General features: G+C 37.7%; 1 protein-coding gene across 3 annotated transcripts in view; it reads right to left on the bottom strand.

The window, feature by feature from the left end:
- Positions 1 to 18,347, bottom strand: part of atr (ATR serine/threonine kinase) — a 134,200-nt gene that overhangs the window by 10,588 nt on the left and 105,265 nt on the right. For all 3 annotated transcript variants that reach the window (XM_063045415.1, XM_063045416.1, XM_063045414.1), the window contains 9 exons: positions 18,125 to 18,307; positions 16,336 to 16,478; positions 14,114 to 14,211; positions 13,399 to 13,637; positions 10,802 to 10,933; positions 8,429 to 8,629; positions 4,252 to 4,395; positions 2,496 to 2,646; positions 662 to 818 (listed from right to left, as the gene is read on the bottom strand). In XM_063045415.1, coding sequence (XP_062901485.1) covers positions 662 to 818; positions 2,496 to 2,646; positions 4,252 to 4,395; positions 8,429 to 8,629; positions 10,802 to 10,933; positions 13,399 to 13,637; positions 14,114 to 14,211; positions 16,336 to 16,478; positions 18,125 to 18,307 — 1,448 coding nt within the window. The remainder of the gene's footprint in view (positions 1 to 661; positions 819 to 2,495; positions 2,647 to 4,251; positions 4,396 to 8,428; positions 8,630 to 10,801; positions 10,934 to 13,398; positions 13,638 to 14,113; positions 14,212 to 16,335; positions 16,479 to 18,124; positions 18,308 to 18,347) is intronic.

The raw sequence follows: 18,347 nt of genomic DNA, 5'->3' as shown, positions 1-18,347 counted from the left end.
TATATCTGTTTACAATGACTTGTGGTCAGGTCCATTCTGTGTATTACATTTATAATTTATATTTTCAGTTTTGTTCATCTCCCTCCTAACTCTCCTTTCAAGTTACCAACACTCACAACACGCTGGAGGAACTCAGCAGGTCGGGCAGCATCAGTGGAAAAGATCGGTCGACATTTCGGGCCAGAACCCTTCACAGTCCTGACGAAGGGTTCCGGCCCGAAACGTCGACCGATCTTTTCCACTGATGCTGCCCAACCTGCTGAGTTCCTCCAGCGTGTTGTGAGTGTTGTTTTGACCCCAGCATCTGCAGATTATTTTGTGCTTTCAAGTTACCATCTTTCTGGCAAACTATAATAAACTCTCTTCAAGAGCACAAGTATCAATTCAAACTTAGTGCCTTAACCTTTGTTTCTGCTGTAGTTTAGCTTTACAGGTAAAGTACCAATTATAATAATTGGTAATCTTCTCTCATGTTAAGTTATTCATTTCCCTTTTCTGATTCAACCATTGCCAGTTGTGTCATATAACTCAAGGAAGGGATCACCTAAACATAGATATGGAATGTAGAGAAAAAATTAGCCTACAAATTTTCTGAATCTCTTACTCCTTTATTTAGGAAAGCAGATCAATCGTATCACCAAATTGAGAAACACAAACTGACCAGGAAGTTGGATCAGGGAAGGTCCTCAGGAACCATTCATGAAAAACAGCAGGGTGACGCGGCAAAAGCTGCTCTTTAAATACAGATAGTTTCTCCTCTAAAGGCGCTTGTTTTGGTAGCATGCACTGACGTAGCTCCTTTCCAAGCATGTAAACACCTGTTTAAAAAAACATAACTTCAAAAGCCAGAAGTAAGAAGAAATCCAAAATCCAATAATTAGATAGTGTTATATTTATAAAGGCATCATGAACATGTTTGGGAATCATTGGGAACATTGTCAAATACAGTCACTGCAACTGTGTAAAATTAATGATGTAATATTTATACAGATTAATCATGTTCAGGTGAGTGACTTTATCAGCTCAGTGGAATGTGTTGTAAAAACAGACTTTGAACTGCAAGAGTGGGGCTGGGGACTAATTTAGGCCTTTCATTCTCCCTTTAGCTAACAGATCCAACTGCACTGTCAGAACAGTATAAGACCAGGCTATCAGGAATGGAATGCTCATTAAAGGAACACCATCGGATTGGGGTAGCAGTGGTAGTGGTGAGGTTAACAAAAGGATAATATATAACTCAAAATCTCTCAGTTCCAGAGAGGTGTTCCAAGTATCATGATTACTAGGATCAGTCAACCGAACTTCTGAAGGAAATTAAACTTGGGCATACAATTTGGAATTGATACATGTTACAAAAAAAGATTACTATGGTCATTTTAATTTTACTTGTGCTAATATGCAAGGCAAGTTATCATTGCTTTCGTTCCAATATTGCTCTACATTTTTATCAAATTTCATTTCTCACCAGCAAAGGATAATAAACCATAAGTAACTTGTTCTGAGCAAACATTCAAATCAAAAATAAGTTTTAATATAATGGGATGGTCGGGCAAAAAAGGAAGGGAAACTGTTAAATAATAGAGCATGATGAGGAACATGATGCACTTTTTCATTTAAATTTTGTTGGAAGGATATTTTTAAGGTATTCTGTATTAAAAAAAGCCAAATTGGAAATTAAATCAAACACAGAATTTCACATCAATCAGATTATAGAATAGTAGAAAATAATTGTCAATGTGCCAGCTCTTGAAAAGAACAATCTAACAAATCCTGCTCTCCAATTTTGCACTAGAGCTGTACAAACTGTTCCCCCTCAACTACTTATCCAATGAGCATATACTCAACACTTAATACTCAATCTGCTCATAATTTTTTTCCAGGGGTAATGCCATCGAATCATTAACAAAACTCCACAGAAGTATTCTCATCTCACAATCCATGTTTTAGGTGAATAACTCCTACGCCACTGAAATACAGTTCTTTTTAGTTACTCTGTAAAAGCTATTCATTATTTTGAAGAAGTTCAAGCACAGTGTAGTGTCTAATGGCTACACAAGTACACGTGACTGATGTTAGTTAGAAACTGTTAGGCAATAGTCTCCTGTCTGAATTAAGCAGCATAATGTTCCAAATAAAGGAGTCCGGTTATTTTCTTGATTACTTTTTGTTCGTTAAGAGCTGTCCCAAATAAGCAGCTGCCCTGATTAGCCAATAGCCCAATTAGCTGGAATCCACTGTACCTATTTTACAACTTAATTAATTTGGTGTCATCTTTAAAGCTGTGTAAAATTGTATACAGGTTTATTTTCCTGTCCCTCCACACTCTTGAAGTACTATTTACAGTATCCTGTCATTAAATTGCACCAATTGCAGCAAATTTAACTTTAAGAGATCATTCTAAACCCCACAGCGTACTAGAATTGATAGCAACATATCAAAGTCATTAATATATATTGAACTACAGAAGATAGGGCTGTGATAGGTTAAATCCTTACCTTTTTCTTTATACAATTTATTCAGTATATGTCTTAAGCCAGCAGTGTTGTTGACCCATTCAACCAGACCACATTCCTCATTCAGAGGAATGACTGCATATGTTCTGATGTGAAGTTCTCGCCTGCGAGATTCTGCATCTTTACGTAAGCACTGTCAATGTCAGATTATCTAAATTAATTACATTTCTCTTTTAATGTAATTATTGTTCATTTACTTACCATTCAAACATAGTCATAGTCAAATTAAAAATCAAAGAAAAAAGTGACTGATTTTCAAACATGTATTAGTGCCTCTGAAATGCTCCTTTCCCAACTTGCTACTGGGGAGCTCAATCCTACTACTCAGCCACATTCAGCTAAAGATTAACAGTGGCAACAATACAGAAATATTACCTTTAGTTCATTGAATATTGCAACAAAAATAATACACTTGAGGGCCCAATAGATAAATCTAATATTCTTCAATACAACAGTTTGAAAAGCAATAGAAGAGTAAACAGAATGTTAGTTTGGCAGAAGTTTTAATTTCCACATAACCTACACAATCAATTTTTCAAAGCTTCTTACACTGATCCAAGATATCATCCCTTATGCCTCTCCCTGTCCAACAATCATCCTTCTGCAACCAAAACTCTGATCAAGACATAATAACATATCACCCCAGAATTGCATCCTATACTGTTTGGCTGTAGCCAGTTATAATTAACATTTAAACCCATCTGTTCTAAAGTAGCATGCTTTGTGAGAAAAGGCACTTAGGTTTAATTAAATGTGTATGTGTGTGTATATAAATACATATATATATGGGGTGTATATATATATATATATATATATATATATATATAGGGTGTATGGGGTGTCAGGGAGGGGTAGCACCTCTGGTGGGGGAACATGTCGCGTCCTTTTTAGGACGGTTAGTCCACCTTTGGTCCCCACCTGGCACTCAGCTCTCACCTGTGGCTCCCCGTAGCTGTTTGCATGCGACAGCGACCACACCCCGGGCAACGGCTTCGACAAGCTGGCTAAACCAGGTGAGGGTAGCCGACGGGTTTCAAACCCTCGGTGAGATAGGGAGTTGTCTATCCCAGCATGTGAAGACAGACTCCGGCGGATTGAGCGGATGAGACCAATGGAAGGTCCAACGGTCAAGGCGGCGGTCTCTGCAAGCGTCGTGGAACATGTAGAGCAGGACAAGACACAGAAGACGTCCTGGTCATCCACTGCGCCTAGTCCCATCTCCAGCCATCTAGACTCTGTCTTGCCACTGGATCCAGATGGGATTGGGAAGAGAGAGTGAGGCTGATGCTGCGCAACTCTCCCTCACTTAAATCCAAATCACGCGCTAGTCTCGACACCATCATAATGCTGTCGAGGTCCTCATTGATGTCAACGATGGACGAACAACAACAACAATATACATACGTGTGTGTGTGTGTGTGTGTGTGTGTGTGTGTGTGTGTGTGTATATATATATTTTAAAGATCATTGCATACATACAAATCATTCAGAGCTGGATGATCAGATGCTGCATAAAAGCCAATCCCTAATATTTTCTAACTACAGACCACACCCTATTTCATAAACATGAAATAATCCACAATAAAAACATTACCGAACTTTGCACGTTCCCTAAAGTTATGGTTTGATAATCACTATAGAATTGAATAATTTACCCTGTTACACTTAGCTCAAGATTTCCCTACCGTGCAATGTGTACACATTTCCAAAAATTATTTTATAATTTCAAATAACATACCTTATTAATTAGTGAGTTAAATTCCATAAGACGACAATCCTTCCTGAGGTCATCTTTGGGTTTACACATCATAATGTAGGACTTCCCATCAGAACCTTTAAGAGTGATTTTCTTGGGCTTTTGAAGAGAAGCTAAGATTTCCACCTAACATGAGAAGATGCAAAAAGCCAATAGCAAGAGTCAGGATCCGTATTAAGTACCATATAAAGCAATAAGGAGACACTATATATCAATGACTGGTACAGTATATAGAACATTTTGGTCCATCAAAGTTACGATGTGATCCAAATTTTTTGGCATTGAACGTTTTGTATTTAACACCACACTGTTCATCCATCTCTTTGACTAAGCTGCGTTACATTTCCTAAATTTACAAAATTCTTATAGCACAGAAATATGTCGTGTCCAAAAGATTTCTGCTCACGTTATCATCAAATGAGTATCTTTTCAATCATTCCATTTCAAGCCGCTTCAGGAAGGTCTGACAAGATTTTTAAAAAAGCCTTAAAAAGTGTCACATTTTAAAAAAAAAGAAATAGTAGTACTTGAAGGTGCAAAAATAGATTCGCAAGGATAATAGTAGAAATGAGTTGAGCACATTTTTTCAGAAAAGTTGAACAAAGAAAGGCTCTTTTCTCTAGAAGAGGCCAAGGGATTAACTGATTGAAATTTCTAAAACAATATAGGGATTTGTTGATTTTTCAGGGTGATAAATACATGGTAAGTAGAGCATGGCCACCAAAAAAATCTACATAGCATTTTTAAATTTGAGCCCATCACACTTCTATAACTTTATTTTTCATTAGTTCCAATATTCCCTTGTTTACCAAGTTCCATGTCTTACAAAACTTTCTGTAAATGCATCTCTTCTCAATTCACAATTACATTTATTACTGTTTATCGATTATTCATTTAATATGTATTCTTCACAGGCCTAGTATCTGTTTTTATGTGGTCAAACCTTTTAGTCATCTTGGAATGTTTTTCTGTGTCAAAGATACAAAATAAATGGAAGTTGTTGTTGAATTATGTATACTGCAACAATTTTATTTGCTTACAAGCTTTCACCAAGTTGGTGTTATTCTAATTCCTGATGTAAGCTGATTGGGGTTGGGAGATAAAGGTAGACGAGGAAATTGATTAGAAGCTGGAAGAAATAGGCAAAGTGACAACAGCTCGTGAAATGCATTAGAGTGAGTGTAAAGGAGATTTAGCAGGATCCTGCATGGATTAGAAAACATGCTTTATGAGAAAACCTCTAACAAGCTAGGGCTTTTCTCATTGGAGGGAAGAGGATGAGATATGACTTGACAGAGGTGTGTACAAGATGATTAGAAATACAGTGCCCAGTCAGTGACTTTTTCCCGGGGTGACAATGGGTAATATGACAGGGCATACTTTTACGATGAATGAAGGCAAGTATAGCAGGGATGTCAGAGGTAGTTTCCTTTTTTTTTACAAAGAGAGTGCTAAGTGCATGGAACACACTGCCAGGGAGGGAGGCGGAGGCAGATACATTAGGGACATTAAAGAGCCTTGGATAGACACATGGATGAAAGTAAAATTGTGTGTTAGTGGGAACAAAGGGTTAAATTGATCTTGGAATAGATTAAAAGGTCAACACAAATTCGTGAGCCAAAGGGGCTGTACTGTGCTCCCCTGTTCTATGTTCTACGAAAGGAAACTAGCTCAATTTTACAGATGCAAAAGATGAAGAAGACACTTTTGAACAAAATCTCAAAGATCAGAAGTTGTATCTACAGTCTCTACAAATTTACAATAAAAATTCTTACTATATCACAGTATTTTTGGTCTGATCAGTTGCAATTATTTCAAAGTACTATACAAGTGACCATAAGAATATAAAACATAGCAGCAGAATTAGGCTATTCAGCCTATCGAGTCTGTTCTGCCATTCCATCATGGCTGATCCCAGATCCCACTCAACTCCATACACCTGCCTTCTCCCCATAACCTTTGATGCCATGACCAATCAGGAAACTATCAACTTCCGCCTTAAATATACCCACGGTCTTGGCCACCATTGTAGTCTGAGGCAGAGCATTCCAAAGGTACACCAATCTCTGGCTAGAAATATTCTTCCTTACCTCAGTTCTAAAAGGTCGCCCCTCAATTTTGAGGCTGTGCACTCTAGTTCTGAATGCCCCCACCATAGGAAACCTCCCCTCCACTTCCACTTTATCCAGTCCTTTCAATATTTGGTAGGTTTGAATGAGATCCCCCCACATTCTTCTAAATTCCAGTGAGTACAAGCCCAAAGCCTCAAATACTCCTCATACGTTAACACGTTACTTCCCAGAATCAACCTCGTGAATCTCCTCTGGACGCTCTCCAATGACAACACATCCTTTCTGAGATATGGGGCACAAAACCGTTGACAATACTCCAAGTGCGGCCTGACTAGTGTCTTATAAAGCCTCAGCATTGCTTTTATATTCTATTCCCCTTAAAATAAATCCCAACATTGCACTTGCCTTCTTTACCACAGATTCAACCTGTAAGTTAACCTTCTGAGAGTCTTGCACGATAACTCCCAAGTCCCTCTGCACCTCTGATGTTTGAATTTTCTCCCTATTTAGATAATAGTCCACACTATTGTTCCTTTTAACAAAATGCATTATCACACGTATTTCCCAACACTGTATTCCATCTGCCACCTTTTTGCTCATTCTTCCAATTTGTCTATGTCCTGATGCAATCGCATTGATTCACTACCTACCCCTCCACCTACCTTCATATCATCTGCAAACTTTGCCACAAAGCCATCAATTCCATTATCCCAATCATGAACAAAAATGTGAAAAATAGTGGTCCCAATACTGACCCCTGAGGAACACCACTAGTCACTGGAAGCCAACCAGAAAAGGCCCCCTTTATTCTCACTCACTGCCTCCTGCCTGTCAGCCGTTCCTCTAACCATGCCAGTATCTTTCCTGTAATGCCATAGGATTTTATCTTGTTAAGCAGTCTCATATGTGGCATCTCATCAAATGCCTTCTGAAAATCCAAGTAAATGACATCCACTGCCTCTCCTTTGTCCATCTTGCTTATTACTTCATCGAAGAACTCTAACAGATTTGTCAGGGAAGATATCCCTTTACAGAAACCATGTTGACTTTGACTTATTTTATTATTCATCTCCAAGTACCCCAAAACTTCATTCTTAATTATAGACTCCAACACTTTCCTAACCACTGAGGTTAGTCTACCTGACCTATAATTTCCTTTCTTTTGCATTCCTCCCTTCATTAAAGAGTGGAGTGACATTTGCAATCTTCCAGTCTTCCAGGACCATGCCAGAATCAAGTGATTCTTGAAAGATCATGATCAATGCATCCGTTATCCATTCAGCAACCTTTCTCAAGACTCTGGGTTGTAGTCCATCTGGGCTAGGTGACTTATCTACCTTAAGACTACTCACACTACAGGCCGTCCCAGTTATATCATGCATGTGACAGCCAATACAATAGAGGTTTGCATCCACATCACCAAGATTATTAAGTGAAAGAATATGACAATCAAATCACATTAACATTGAGGTAGTTTCCAATGGCAAAGAAATACAAAAAAAGTCAGAAGCCAAAATGTAAATTACATTTCCAAAAAAACTGATAAAAACATTGCAATGTAAAATGAACAGCAAGTTTAAGAAGCGAATTTAGAAGCCCACATCTAGTTAGTAAAGACGTTACTTAAATAAGAATTTTTTTAAAAAGCTTGTAAAAAACATCAAAAAACTTGCAAATCGCAAGTTGAGGCAGAAGGGACAAACTTCACAAGGTACAGTATATTGAAAATGCTGTCAGAACACGACTTCAAGACTGGTGTCATAACCAACTCCGCAATTTAATTACAAGCTTATAATACAAATGATGACTTTATTATATATGAGTTTTCCCCATTTTACCTATTGTTCCCAAGTAAAATATTTCAAACGGTGAAATATCTGGAAGTGCAAAATTTATTTTTAAACTGCTATTTCAATTATACACAAGTTCCTGACTTTGTCCAATAACGACAAAAGGCTATGCAGCACACCAATTGTTGAGTATATTCTCACTCAGGCAGAAGGTGGTAACATCTTGAACACGTACACGCAGCTAATTTGAGAACTAATGATGAAACAGGAGCATATTAAAAATAATCGACAATTTACCATGTCTGCAAAGCCAGCAATGTAGGCCCAATGACCAGGGAAAGGGTCATGAGTTGTGTGGGTGCCTGGAGTTGATGGCAGAGTAGGAGTCATCACAGATTGCAAAGGGATGAGGATTTCACTGAAAGCTGGTTCTTCCACCAATCGTTTCAGCGATTTGAAATGAACACTCATACTTAAAGTTGTGTTGTTTCCATCTACCTACAAGAAGAAATGTCAAACAAAAAGCCATTGTAAACTTGAGTTCACAATTCAAAGTATGTTTATTATCTAGTATGCAGTATACAACCTTGAGGTTCATCTTCCCACAGATCGCCACAAAACAAAGAAAAACCATAGAACCTATTAAAAAAACTTTAAACCCTAATGTGCAAAAAAAACTAACAGTGCAAACTGTAAAATATGCAACACATCTAAAAATACGAACTTCAAAGGATAAAATACAAAGAATCACTCAAATTTATACCTTAAATTTGAATTTTGCTGTGAATTGGAGGGTTTAAACTGAAATAATGCGGACAAAAATGCCCACAGGACTAACAAAACAAAATCTTTCTCTACACCTCAAGATAAGGTACACACTCAGCGATTCAGGAACAGCTTCCTTCCCTATAGCATTCGATCCTAAGTAAACAGTGAACTCATGGACACTATCTCACATTTTTTAAATATACATTATTTCTGTTTTTCCACCATTTTTAATCTATTCTATGTTCATATTCTTAATATCACTGGTATATGTTGTGAGATTTGTTGTTTTGCGGGAGTCATACATTGCAACACATAAAAGAAAACATATAAATTACATTATATACTTATTTATCTATCTCATGGACCATTAAGAAATCTCATCAAAGAGGGGAAGAAGCTGTTACTGAAAGTTTGAGTGTGTGTCTTCATCTCCTTGATGGTGGCAATGAGAAGGGTGATAGGGGTCCTTAATGATGGATGCCTCCTTCCTGAGGCATGGAATTTTGAATTAGCATCTGCCGAGGGAGTTTTTTGGCATCATCCTGGTAGCGGTGTACATTCCACCTCGGGCCAACATCAGGCAGGCACTGAAAGAGCTGAGTTCCATGATCAGCAGGTATGAAATAGCACACCCGGAATGCCTTCCTTATCATTGTGGGGGTTTTCAATCAGGTTAGCTGGAAGGAGTCCCTGAACAACAACTACCTCCCACACATCACCTGTGGAACCAGAGGAGCCAACAAACTTGACCACTGTTATACCACCATCAAGAATGCTTACCGTGCCATCCCAATCCCACACTGTGGAAAGTCTGATCAGCTGGCTGTACTTCTACTCCCAGCACTAAAGTATCTTTTACAGAGTGCATTTACGGGGTACCACAGATATCAGAGCTTGAGCCCCAGCTCACTATGTAAGTATCTGCAAGATACGTCCATAATTTGGATAAGGAAACCAAATGTAATATTTCTCAGAATGATGATGAGATGAAACATGGTGGATTGAGAATTTGTGAATTCTGAGGAGGACACATGATAACTTAGGGTGCAGTGAGTGGCAAATGAATGACTAATGTGGTATCAAAGCAGGAATATGGTGTTTACAAAGAGGATCAGACATAATCATATTTAATGGTGAATCTAGCTCAAAGGGCCAAAAGGTGTCTGCTTACTTTTCATTAAAATGATATACAAAAAGTACGGCTACTTCTGACAAAGCCGGTTTCAAATCCCATTTGACATATTCCCTCATGCATATTGAGACTCAAAAGAGAAAACTACGTTCAGTAACAGATACTTCCTGGAAAGAAAAGTGACCATGCTAGTTAACTTAAAAGTTGTGCAAATATTTTGGAACTGGGTGTGCAGGTGATGAGGATAGAAGAAAGAGAAAAAGTTCACAATATTATCCTATATAGACCTTGCTTTAATAAACACATTGACTAAGGGCATTTTTACTGACGATTTTTAAGATTGTGAGTATTTACATATTAGCCTCCCCGCCATCAAGGAAATCTTCAAAAGGCAATGACTGAGAAAGGCAGCATCCATCATTGAGGACCCCATCACCCAGGGCATGCCCTCTACTCATTGCTACCATCAAGGTACAGGAGCCTGAAAACACAGACTCCACATTTTAGGAACAGCTTCTTGCCCTCTGCCATCAGATTTCTGAATGGACCATGAACCAATGAACACTACCGCACTATTTCGCATTCGTTTTGCACTACTTATTTGTTGTACTGTATCTTTCTTATTGGACCTTATGGTAATTTTTTATGTATTACACTGTACTGCTGCCACAAAACAAAACAATTTCATGACATATGTCAGTGATAATAAACCTCATTCTACACAATCTTAACAAGCAGATAGGAATATCACTAAAAATGAAGGCACGTACCGTTTTGTTGCACAGTTCCAGCAATTTTTCAGTGAGACGAGTGGCATCTCCTACAAACTTGCCTAAACGGCTGTCATTAATGGCCTTCTGAAGAATTTCCTTACACCTATTAACTCGTGTCGCATAAGATGACTGCAAAAGAAAATTCATCTTTTACTTTTGGTGCAGAATCTAATCCATGAAGAAAAGCAAATTAACATATCAATTTATATTTCTTTCTGCAAAGTCTGGCAAGTTTGCTGAATGGATTAGAAGGATGGTAATCAACCTAAATATACCTACAATATCAGGAGTTGCTAAATTTTTATCAATACTAAAATCAAAATTTACCTGCAAAGATGAAAGTTATTTATAGATTAGTCAAGCAAATTATATCCGTGCTTTTTCTTAGAAAAAGCAGGAAGATGACACAATGGTAACACTACAAAGTAATTTTGTCATATTGCATTTAGAAGTTAGGTTGCTTCCTTAAGCTATGACTTAGATCTTGACTTCTGATAAACAAACCTGTCCAAATGCTTCCATTATTTCATTGTAAGTAGTCAATAAATACTATTTTTTTTCATTCATCCTACACATTACTTGGTACTGTGGTTTTTGTAAGTCACTGGCAAGGTTCATAATTAACTGAACAACTTTCTTGGGCCTTGGTATTTCCTGGAATGGATTTCCCTTGAATGGAAAATCATGCATCACAGGTAAAACCCTCCCCACAACTGAGCACATATACATGGAGAATTGTCACAGGAAAGCAGCATCCATCATCAGGGACCCCTACCACCCAGGTTATATATTCTTCTCACTGTTGCCACCAAGAAGGTGATACAAGGTCCTCAGATCTCACTCCTGCAGGTTTAGGAACAGTTATTACCCCTCAACCATTAGGCTCTTGAACCGGTGTGAATAACTTCGCTCAATTTCACATGTTCTCAATATTTATTGTTTATTTATTTATTACTATTATTATTATTTTGTTTTTCCTTTCTTTTTGTATTTGCACAGTTTCTTGTATCTTGCACAGTGATTGTCTACTCTGTTAGTGCAGTCTTTAACTGATTTGATTAAGGTTACTGGAGTTTAGTATGCCCGCAAGAAAATGAATCTCAGGGTTGTATATGGTAACATATATGCACTTAGATAATAAATTTATTTTGAACTTTTGAACGACTTGCTCAGTCATCGCAGACAGAAAAATAGAATCAAACACACTGCTGTAAATCTTGTATGATATACAACCCAGTTCAGGTAAGGACAGCTGTGTAGCATTCTTTGTGCTACTATCCATTTACTCCTGCTTTATTTAATTAAACGGATTTTAAAGTTCCCAGCTGTGATGCAATTTCAACATGTCCCTACATGTCCAATCCAAAAATAAGAGCTCATCTGCGGTTCTCTGATTTGTTTGGATCATCTTCCTCTTTCACCCATTACACTGCTGGCATTTATGTCACCCCACTCTTTAAGAAGGGAGAGAGGCACAAGAAAGGAAACTATATGCCAGTTAATCTGACCTCAGTGGTTGGGAAGATATTGGAGTCAATTGATAAGGATATGATATTGGGGTACTTGGAGGCACATGATAAAATAAGGCCATAGTCAGCATGGGAAAATCTTGCCTGACATAAATGTTGGAATTCTTTGCCACAGGCAGCTGTGGAGGCCAAGGCTGTATGTATATTTAGGGCAGAGGTTGATAGGTTCTTCATTGGTCAGGGCAGGAAGGGATATGGGGAAAAGGCAGGAGATTGGGACTGAGAGGGAAAATGGATCAGCCACAATGAAATGGCAGAGCAAGCTCGAGCCAAATGGCCTAATTCTGCTCCGAAGTTGTATGGTTTAGGGGAGCAATGAAGGTTCTCCATCTCTGGCAATGTTCACTGCTTCCTTCATCATGTCAGTTGCATCCTCTCGATTTACCATCAGTCATACAAGTCCCGGATGGAGAATCAGGAATTCCATTGCACACCGATGTAGAATTCTTCATTGCTGTTTCTGTAACAGTTGTTTGTCCAATCAGCCCTGAATGAACCATCGAACCTGGAGGATTGGCGGACCACTCTTAGTCTGGCCTCTATCCTTTGACCTGATTGGCATGGGCGACCCTACCAAGAACCAAAGCATAAAGCCCTGACTCAAGCCAACATAGCTCTCTGAGTGATTGAAGCACAGAACCTCCAAACCATGAGAAGGTTGTGGTCCTCTTGGAGATTGTACAGATCTAGATTCCCTTTAAATTCTTGAGTACAATTACAACCCAAGCCTGAGAATCCAGCATCTCTCCAACTTCGACGGCATCAGCCAGACAGATTTTTTGAACGACTCAATATTATTCTTATTAATATCCCAAAACACTTTTTAATTGATATTGTCAAGTAGAATAATAAATATTCCAGTAAACACAACAGGTTTTAAGAGAGCATAGGAAACAGGACTTTGGTGTATTTAAAAGGTATGCAGCCAACAGTTGAGATTTCTGAAGAATCAGACAGCAGATTATTTCAGTTGAAGAGTGTTTCAATCACACTGCCCTGATTACAAACGGAGATAATAACTTAAATGCTATGTACTGAGTTACTATGTTGGTTTCACTTAATTACCTTGCACACAGCTGTCATCATCCACATAGCCTGCTGGGGATAGGCCAAGAAAACCTTGACAATAATGCCTTTCAGTCTTGCAAACACATCATCATGGAAATGGCATATTCGTGAAATCAACTGTGAAAATGCTGTCAGGAATTGGTAAGGAGCTAAGTAGTTAGTATGATCCTCTATCACTTTGTTAATTTTTTCAAGTTCTGTTCTCATGGCAATGCGATCAACAGTGCGTCCAGATGCTGTGTAGAGAAGAATTAATATTTGTTTTTCTCTCAGTTAAATCAAATGTTAAAATATTTGCAATTATATAACATCAAAACCTCAGGTCATTGCAAAGCCCATGAAAACCAACAAAACACAATTGAAATATAATCACCATCACCATGATAATTAGAAAGCCCAGTAAGCATTTTCCATATGAGGCACCCAGATATGTTGTTGAGTTTGTAACATTGATTGTGCAATAGTTAGTGGCCAGGTCACACGGTTTGTGAGGGGCGAGGAGGATGGAACCTTCTGCAAGCAGATGGAATTTTGGACTTGTATATGAGAGCACAACAATTTCAGAACTCCTCGAGGGTGAAGATGGATGCTTCTTTTCAAGTTCCTGGAATGGGATGTGAATTTTGTGAACTTGTGAATTTTGACCAGAATGGATTATCCAGCAAAATACAGCCACAACGAATATTTACTGAAGTAAAGTGAATGTTCTTACCCTTTTCCAATTCATAGGCTTTTGCTCCGTAGTCAAGCCATAATGATAACATCCTAGGCATGGACTGGTAGATAAATTGATTTCCAAATCGCAGAGACCTGTCATATAATATTTGGAATTACACATTGTGTTACACATGCACATACAGTAATACTAACCAAATTATTTCTTGTAACCTTACTTCCCCTTCTGATTTTTTGACTGTTACAGATTTCTGTACAGAGGTCAGTTAATGTACAGCATTGAAGTAAATATAAAAAGAAGAAACTTGATGGTTTACAGAATTATTTTGCTGCATGTATGAAATTCAGTTGAAAATAATTTAAATTAATTGCTCAGTTTAGTTGTTAGCACCATGATTTTCAAATCATATGTTTATAAACACAAGTTCCCTACAGCACAGATGTACATAATGTAGATGTGCTAAATACAAGGCTCTATTTGCCCTCTCAGGTGAACAAAATGATCACTCGCCAGATTTTGTTTGGTAAGAGGAAAGCATTTTACCACAGTCTTCTCACCTACTGTATGTCATTCCTCAATTCATTAAAACAGATTCATTGACATAATGTATCATGACCGTTACAGGTTACTGTATTTTCTCATAATATATATAAAATATATATTCCCTTCAATCATTCGGTTCTCGAACTATCTGGCAAAACCCTAATCACTGCAGTTTAGCAACGCTATAACCATCTTGATCACTTTGCACTAAAATAAGACTTGATTTTTTTGTACTAAATGTGTTCTTCTTGTAAAAATCGTGTATAATTTATATTTTATTTTTGATTACGCTTTCCATAGAACATAGAAAACCAATAGCACAATACAGACCCTTTAGCCCACAATGCTATGCCGAACATGTACTTACTTTAGAAATTACTTCCGGTTACCTTATAGCCCTCTATTTTTCTAAGTTCCATGTACCTATCCAGGAGTCTCTTAAAAGATCCTATCTTATCCGCCTCCACCACCATCGCCGGCAGCCCATTCCACTCACTCACCACTCTCTGCGTAAAAAACTTACCCCTGACATCTCCTCTGTACCTACTTCTAAGCAGCTTAAACTATGTCCCCTCGTGTTAGCCATTTCAACCCTGTGAAAAAGCCTCTGGCTATCCATGCGACCTATGCCTCTCATCATCTTATACACCTCTATCAGGTCACCTCTTATCCTCCGTTGCTCCAAGGAGAAAAGGCCAAGTTCACTCAATCATTCAACTCATAATATTTTCTTATGAATACAATTCATATCATGGTTTGTACCTGCGATGTTGCTGCAGGTAAATATTTCATGACGTCTGTGCATGCATGTACTTCTGCATATAATAATGAACTCAACGTTGACTTTGATCATGCTTTTGATGCTGCACTGATAAACTAGCCAGACTAGTTTAGTCAATTTAATGAAGTTAACTAGAAAATGCAATCCAAATTCTAAAGTGTGTTTTTTTAAAAATTGTATTTAAAAGTGATGAATGGGTTGGTTTGAACACACTGAATTCTGTAATTTCCCAACTTAGCTTAATTTCCACTGAGCTTTGGAAAGGGGTGGAAACATTTAGAGGATATTTGGGAAAGTGAGACAATGAAGAGGATTGCTGCTCCTCCTGATTACAAACATTGCAGTTAAAGCAAACCTCTTCCCAACACAATGTTCACCTTCCTTTCTCTCTTTGCTTCCAAAGTGGAAAACCTACTTGCCATCAAAAGAACCTTCAGTCAATCTACATAATGTCTCTGAACTGCCAACAAGTCTTGAAATGGGTTTGCCTGCAAACCAGAAGTAGCCAGGTTGCACGCACGTTGATGTGCATGAGTTTAGTAATGTAAGATGAAAACATTTTTGAAGTAAACTAGGAAGCATCTCATTATAACACATTTTAGACCAATGACTTGCACTTAAAGTTCAAAGTAAATTTATGATCAAAATATGTGTATGACACCAAATACTACCCTGAGATTCATTTTCTTGCACGCATTCACACTAGAACAAAGAACTACCACAGAATCAATGAAAAACTACATACAAAGATTAACAAACTATTAATAAGGTAATAAATAAACATGAGTTGTAGAGTCTTAAAGAACAATATTAACAAACTGCTGTTTTCAGCAATCATTACACTGTCATATTAGCAAATAAAAACAAATTTATGTAATGCATATTCACAATAAGTTTTTAAAGAAAATAAGAGTCACTTGAGTCAGCAACTTACGTGCCAAAATGAAGAACTATATAGCGAATTAAATCTCCCTGCTTTTCGATCTTGTTATCCGTTACCATAAGCATTAATTTGTCATAATATTTTGCAAAATAAAAGTGCCCATCTTCCCAGTCTGGTAATAAATTGGTCACCTCCTGCAAAAAATAGCGATTATAAGAACTAAAGGACGTAGTAGTAAAATAATCAAGCAAACAGTAACAAAGCACAATCTGCACCCAGACACGAGTCAATCAAATAATCTGTATCAAATCTTTATAGCACATCGGTCTAATTACCTCAAAACATTACTACACTGTTTATTTTGGTTCATTTAGTTATATTAAACAAAGTTGCAGTACTTACAAATATTTTTATAACCATACCATAAAATCTGAAATAAGAAATCTTAAGTTGCTTATGTTTTTAAAATCTATTTTAAATTCCTATTTTGCATCACATCATGTCCCTGAACAAAGTTCTTTATCTTTTAAGATGATGGGGTAAAAAGGTCACATAGTTTCCCAATTCTTTTTAGTCTTTCTTATCAGCACACAATCTCCCTGAACAGTTGACCAGAGATCCAAATTGTGCTGTGTGCAGAATAATAGCTGAGATAATTAAGATGATCGATATCAGAATCCAAACCTGAGATTCATTTTCTTGCAGGCATTTACAGCAGAACAAAGAAATACTACAGAATCAATGATAAACTACACATAAATTCTGACAAACAACTGATGTACAAAAGACAAACTGTGCAAATACAAAAGAAAACATTAATAAATATATAATATTGAGAACATGAGTTGTAAAGTCCTTGAAAGAGAGTCCAAAGTGTGTCCAACTCATCAATAAGTTCACTGATCCTGGCCCCGAATCAAAGGTGGCAATGAATCAGCATACAGCAGGGAGACTGAAAATCTGGCTGAGTGGTGCCACAGCAATGACCTCTTTCTCAGTGTCAGTAAGACCAAGGAGCTGATAATTAACTACAGAAGGAAACTAGAGATTCATGAGCCAGTCCTCATCAGAGGAACAGAGGTGGAGAGGGTCAGCAACTTTAACTAGTTTTGCTTTTAATTCAGAGGACCTGCCCTTGGCCCAACAAGAAAGTGCAATTACAAAGAAAGCATGCCAGCGCCTCTACTTCCTAATGAGTTTGCGGAGATTTGGCATGACATCTAAAACTTTGACAAACTTCTACAGAAGTGTAGTGGAGAGTATATTGACTGGCTGCATCATAGCCTTTTATGGAAACACCAATGTCCTTGAACAGAAAATCCTTTAAAAAGTAAATGATACGGCCCAGTCCATTGTGGGTAAAGCCTTCCCCTCCACCGACCATATCTATATGAAATGCTGTCGCAGGAAAGCACCATCCATCACCAGGGACTTTCACCACCCAGGTTATGCTCTCCTCACTGCTGCCATCAGGAAAAAGGTACAGGAGCTTCGGGACTCACACAAACAGACTTAGGGACAGTTCTTACCCCTCAACCAAGGCGCCTGAGCCAAATCGAATAACTTCACTTGCCCATCATGGAAATGTTTGCACAACCCATGGACTCTTCATCTCATGTTATCCATATTTATTACTTATTTATTTATATATTATTATCTCCTTTTTTTTCATATTTGCTCAGCTTGTTGTCTTTTCCACATTGGATCAATGCCTAAGTTGATGAGGTCTTTCATCGATTCTGTTATAGTTACTACTTTATAGATTTATTGAAAAGCAAACCCATTTAAATCATCACTTAACACATAATATCAATATAGCCATAAATGAATTCCAGATTACCTTATATTTTTTCATAACTGCATTGCTTTCAAAATTAGCTGTCTCTTCCATGAAACGTCCAACCAACAATGTAGCTTGTCCCTTTATCAAACAGCTTTTATCGTCACTTAATTCTGATTCTGCATCTCCAAAACACAACTCAACACCTTTCTGGAGGACTATTAAGGCTTGGTGAACATCTCCCTGGAAACAAAAACAATGCAGTGATGCAGGATTATTATAT

The sequence above is a fragment of the Mobula hypostoma genome, chromosome 4, assembly GCF_963921235.1.
Source record: "Mobula hypostoma chromosome 4, sMobHyp1.1, whole genome shotgun sequence".
NCBI lineage: Eukaryota > Metazoa > Chordata > Chondrichthyes > Myliobatiformes > Myliobatidae > Mobula > Mobula hypostoma.
The sequence above is the reverse complement of the archived record's forward strand: the minus strand, read 5'-3'. Positions and strand labels throughout refer to the sequence as shown.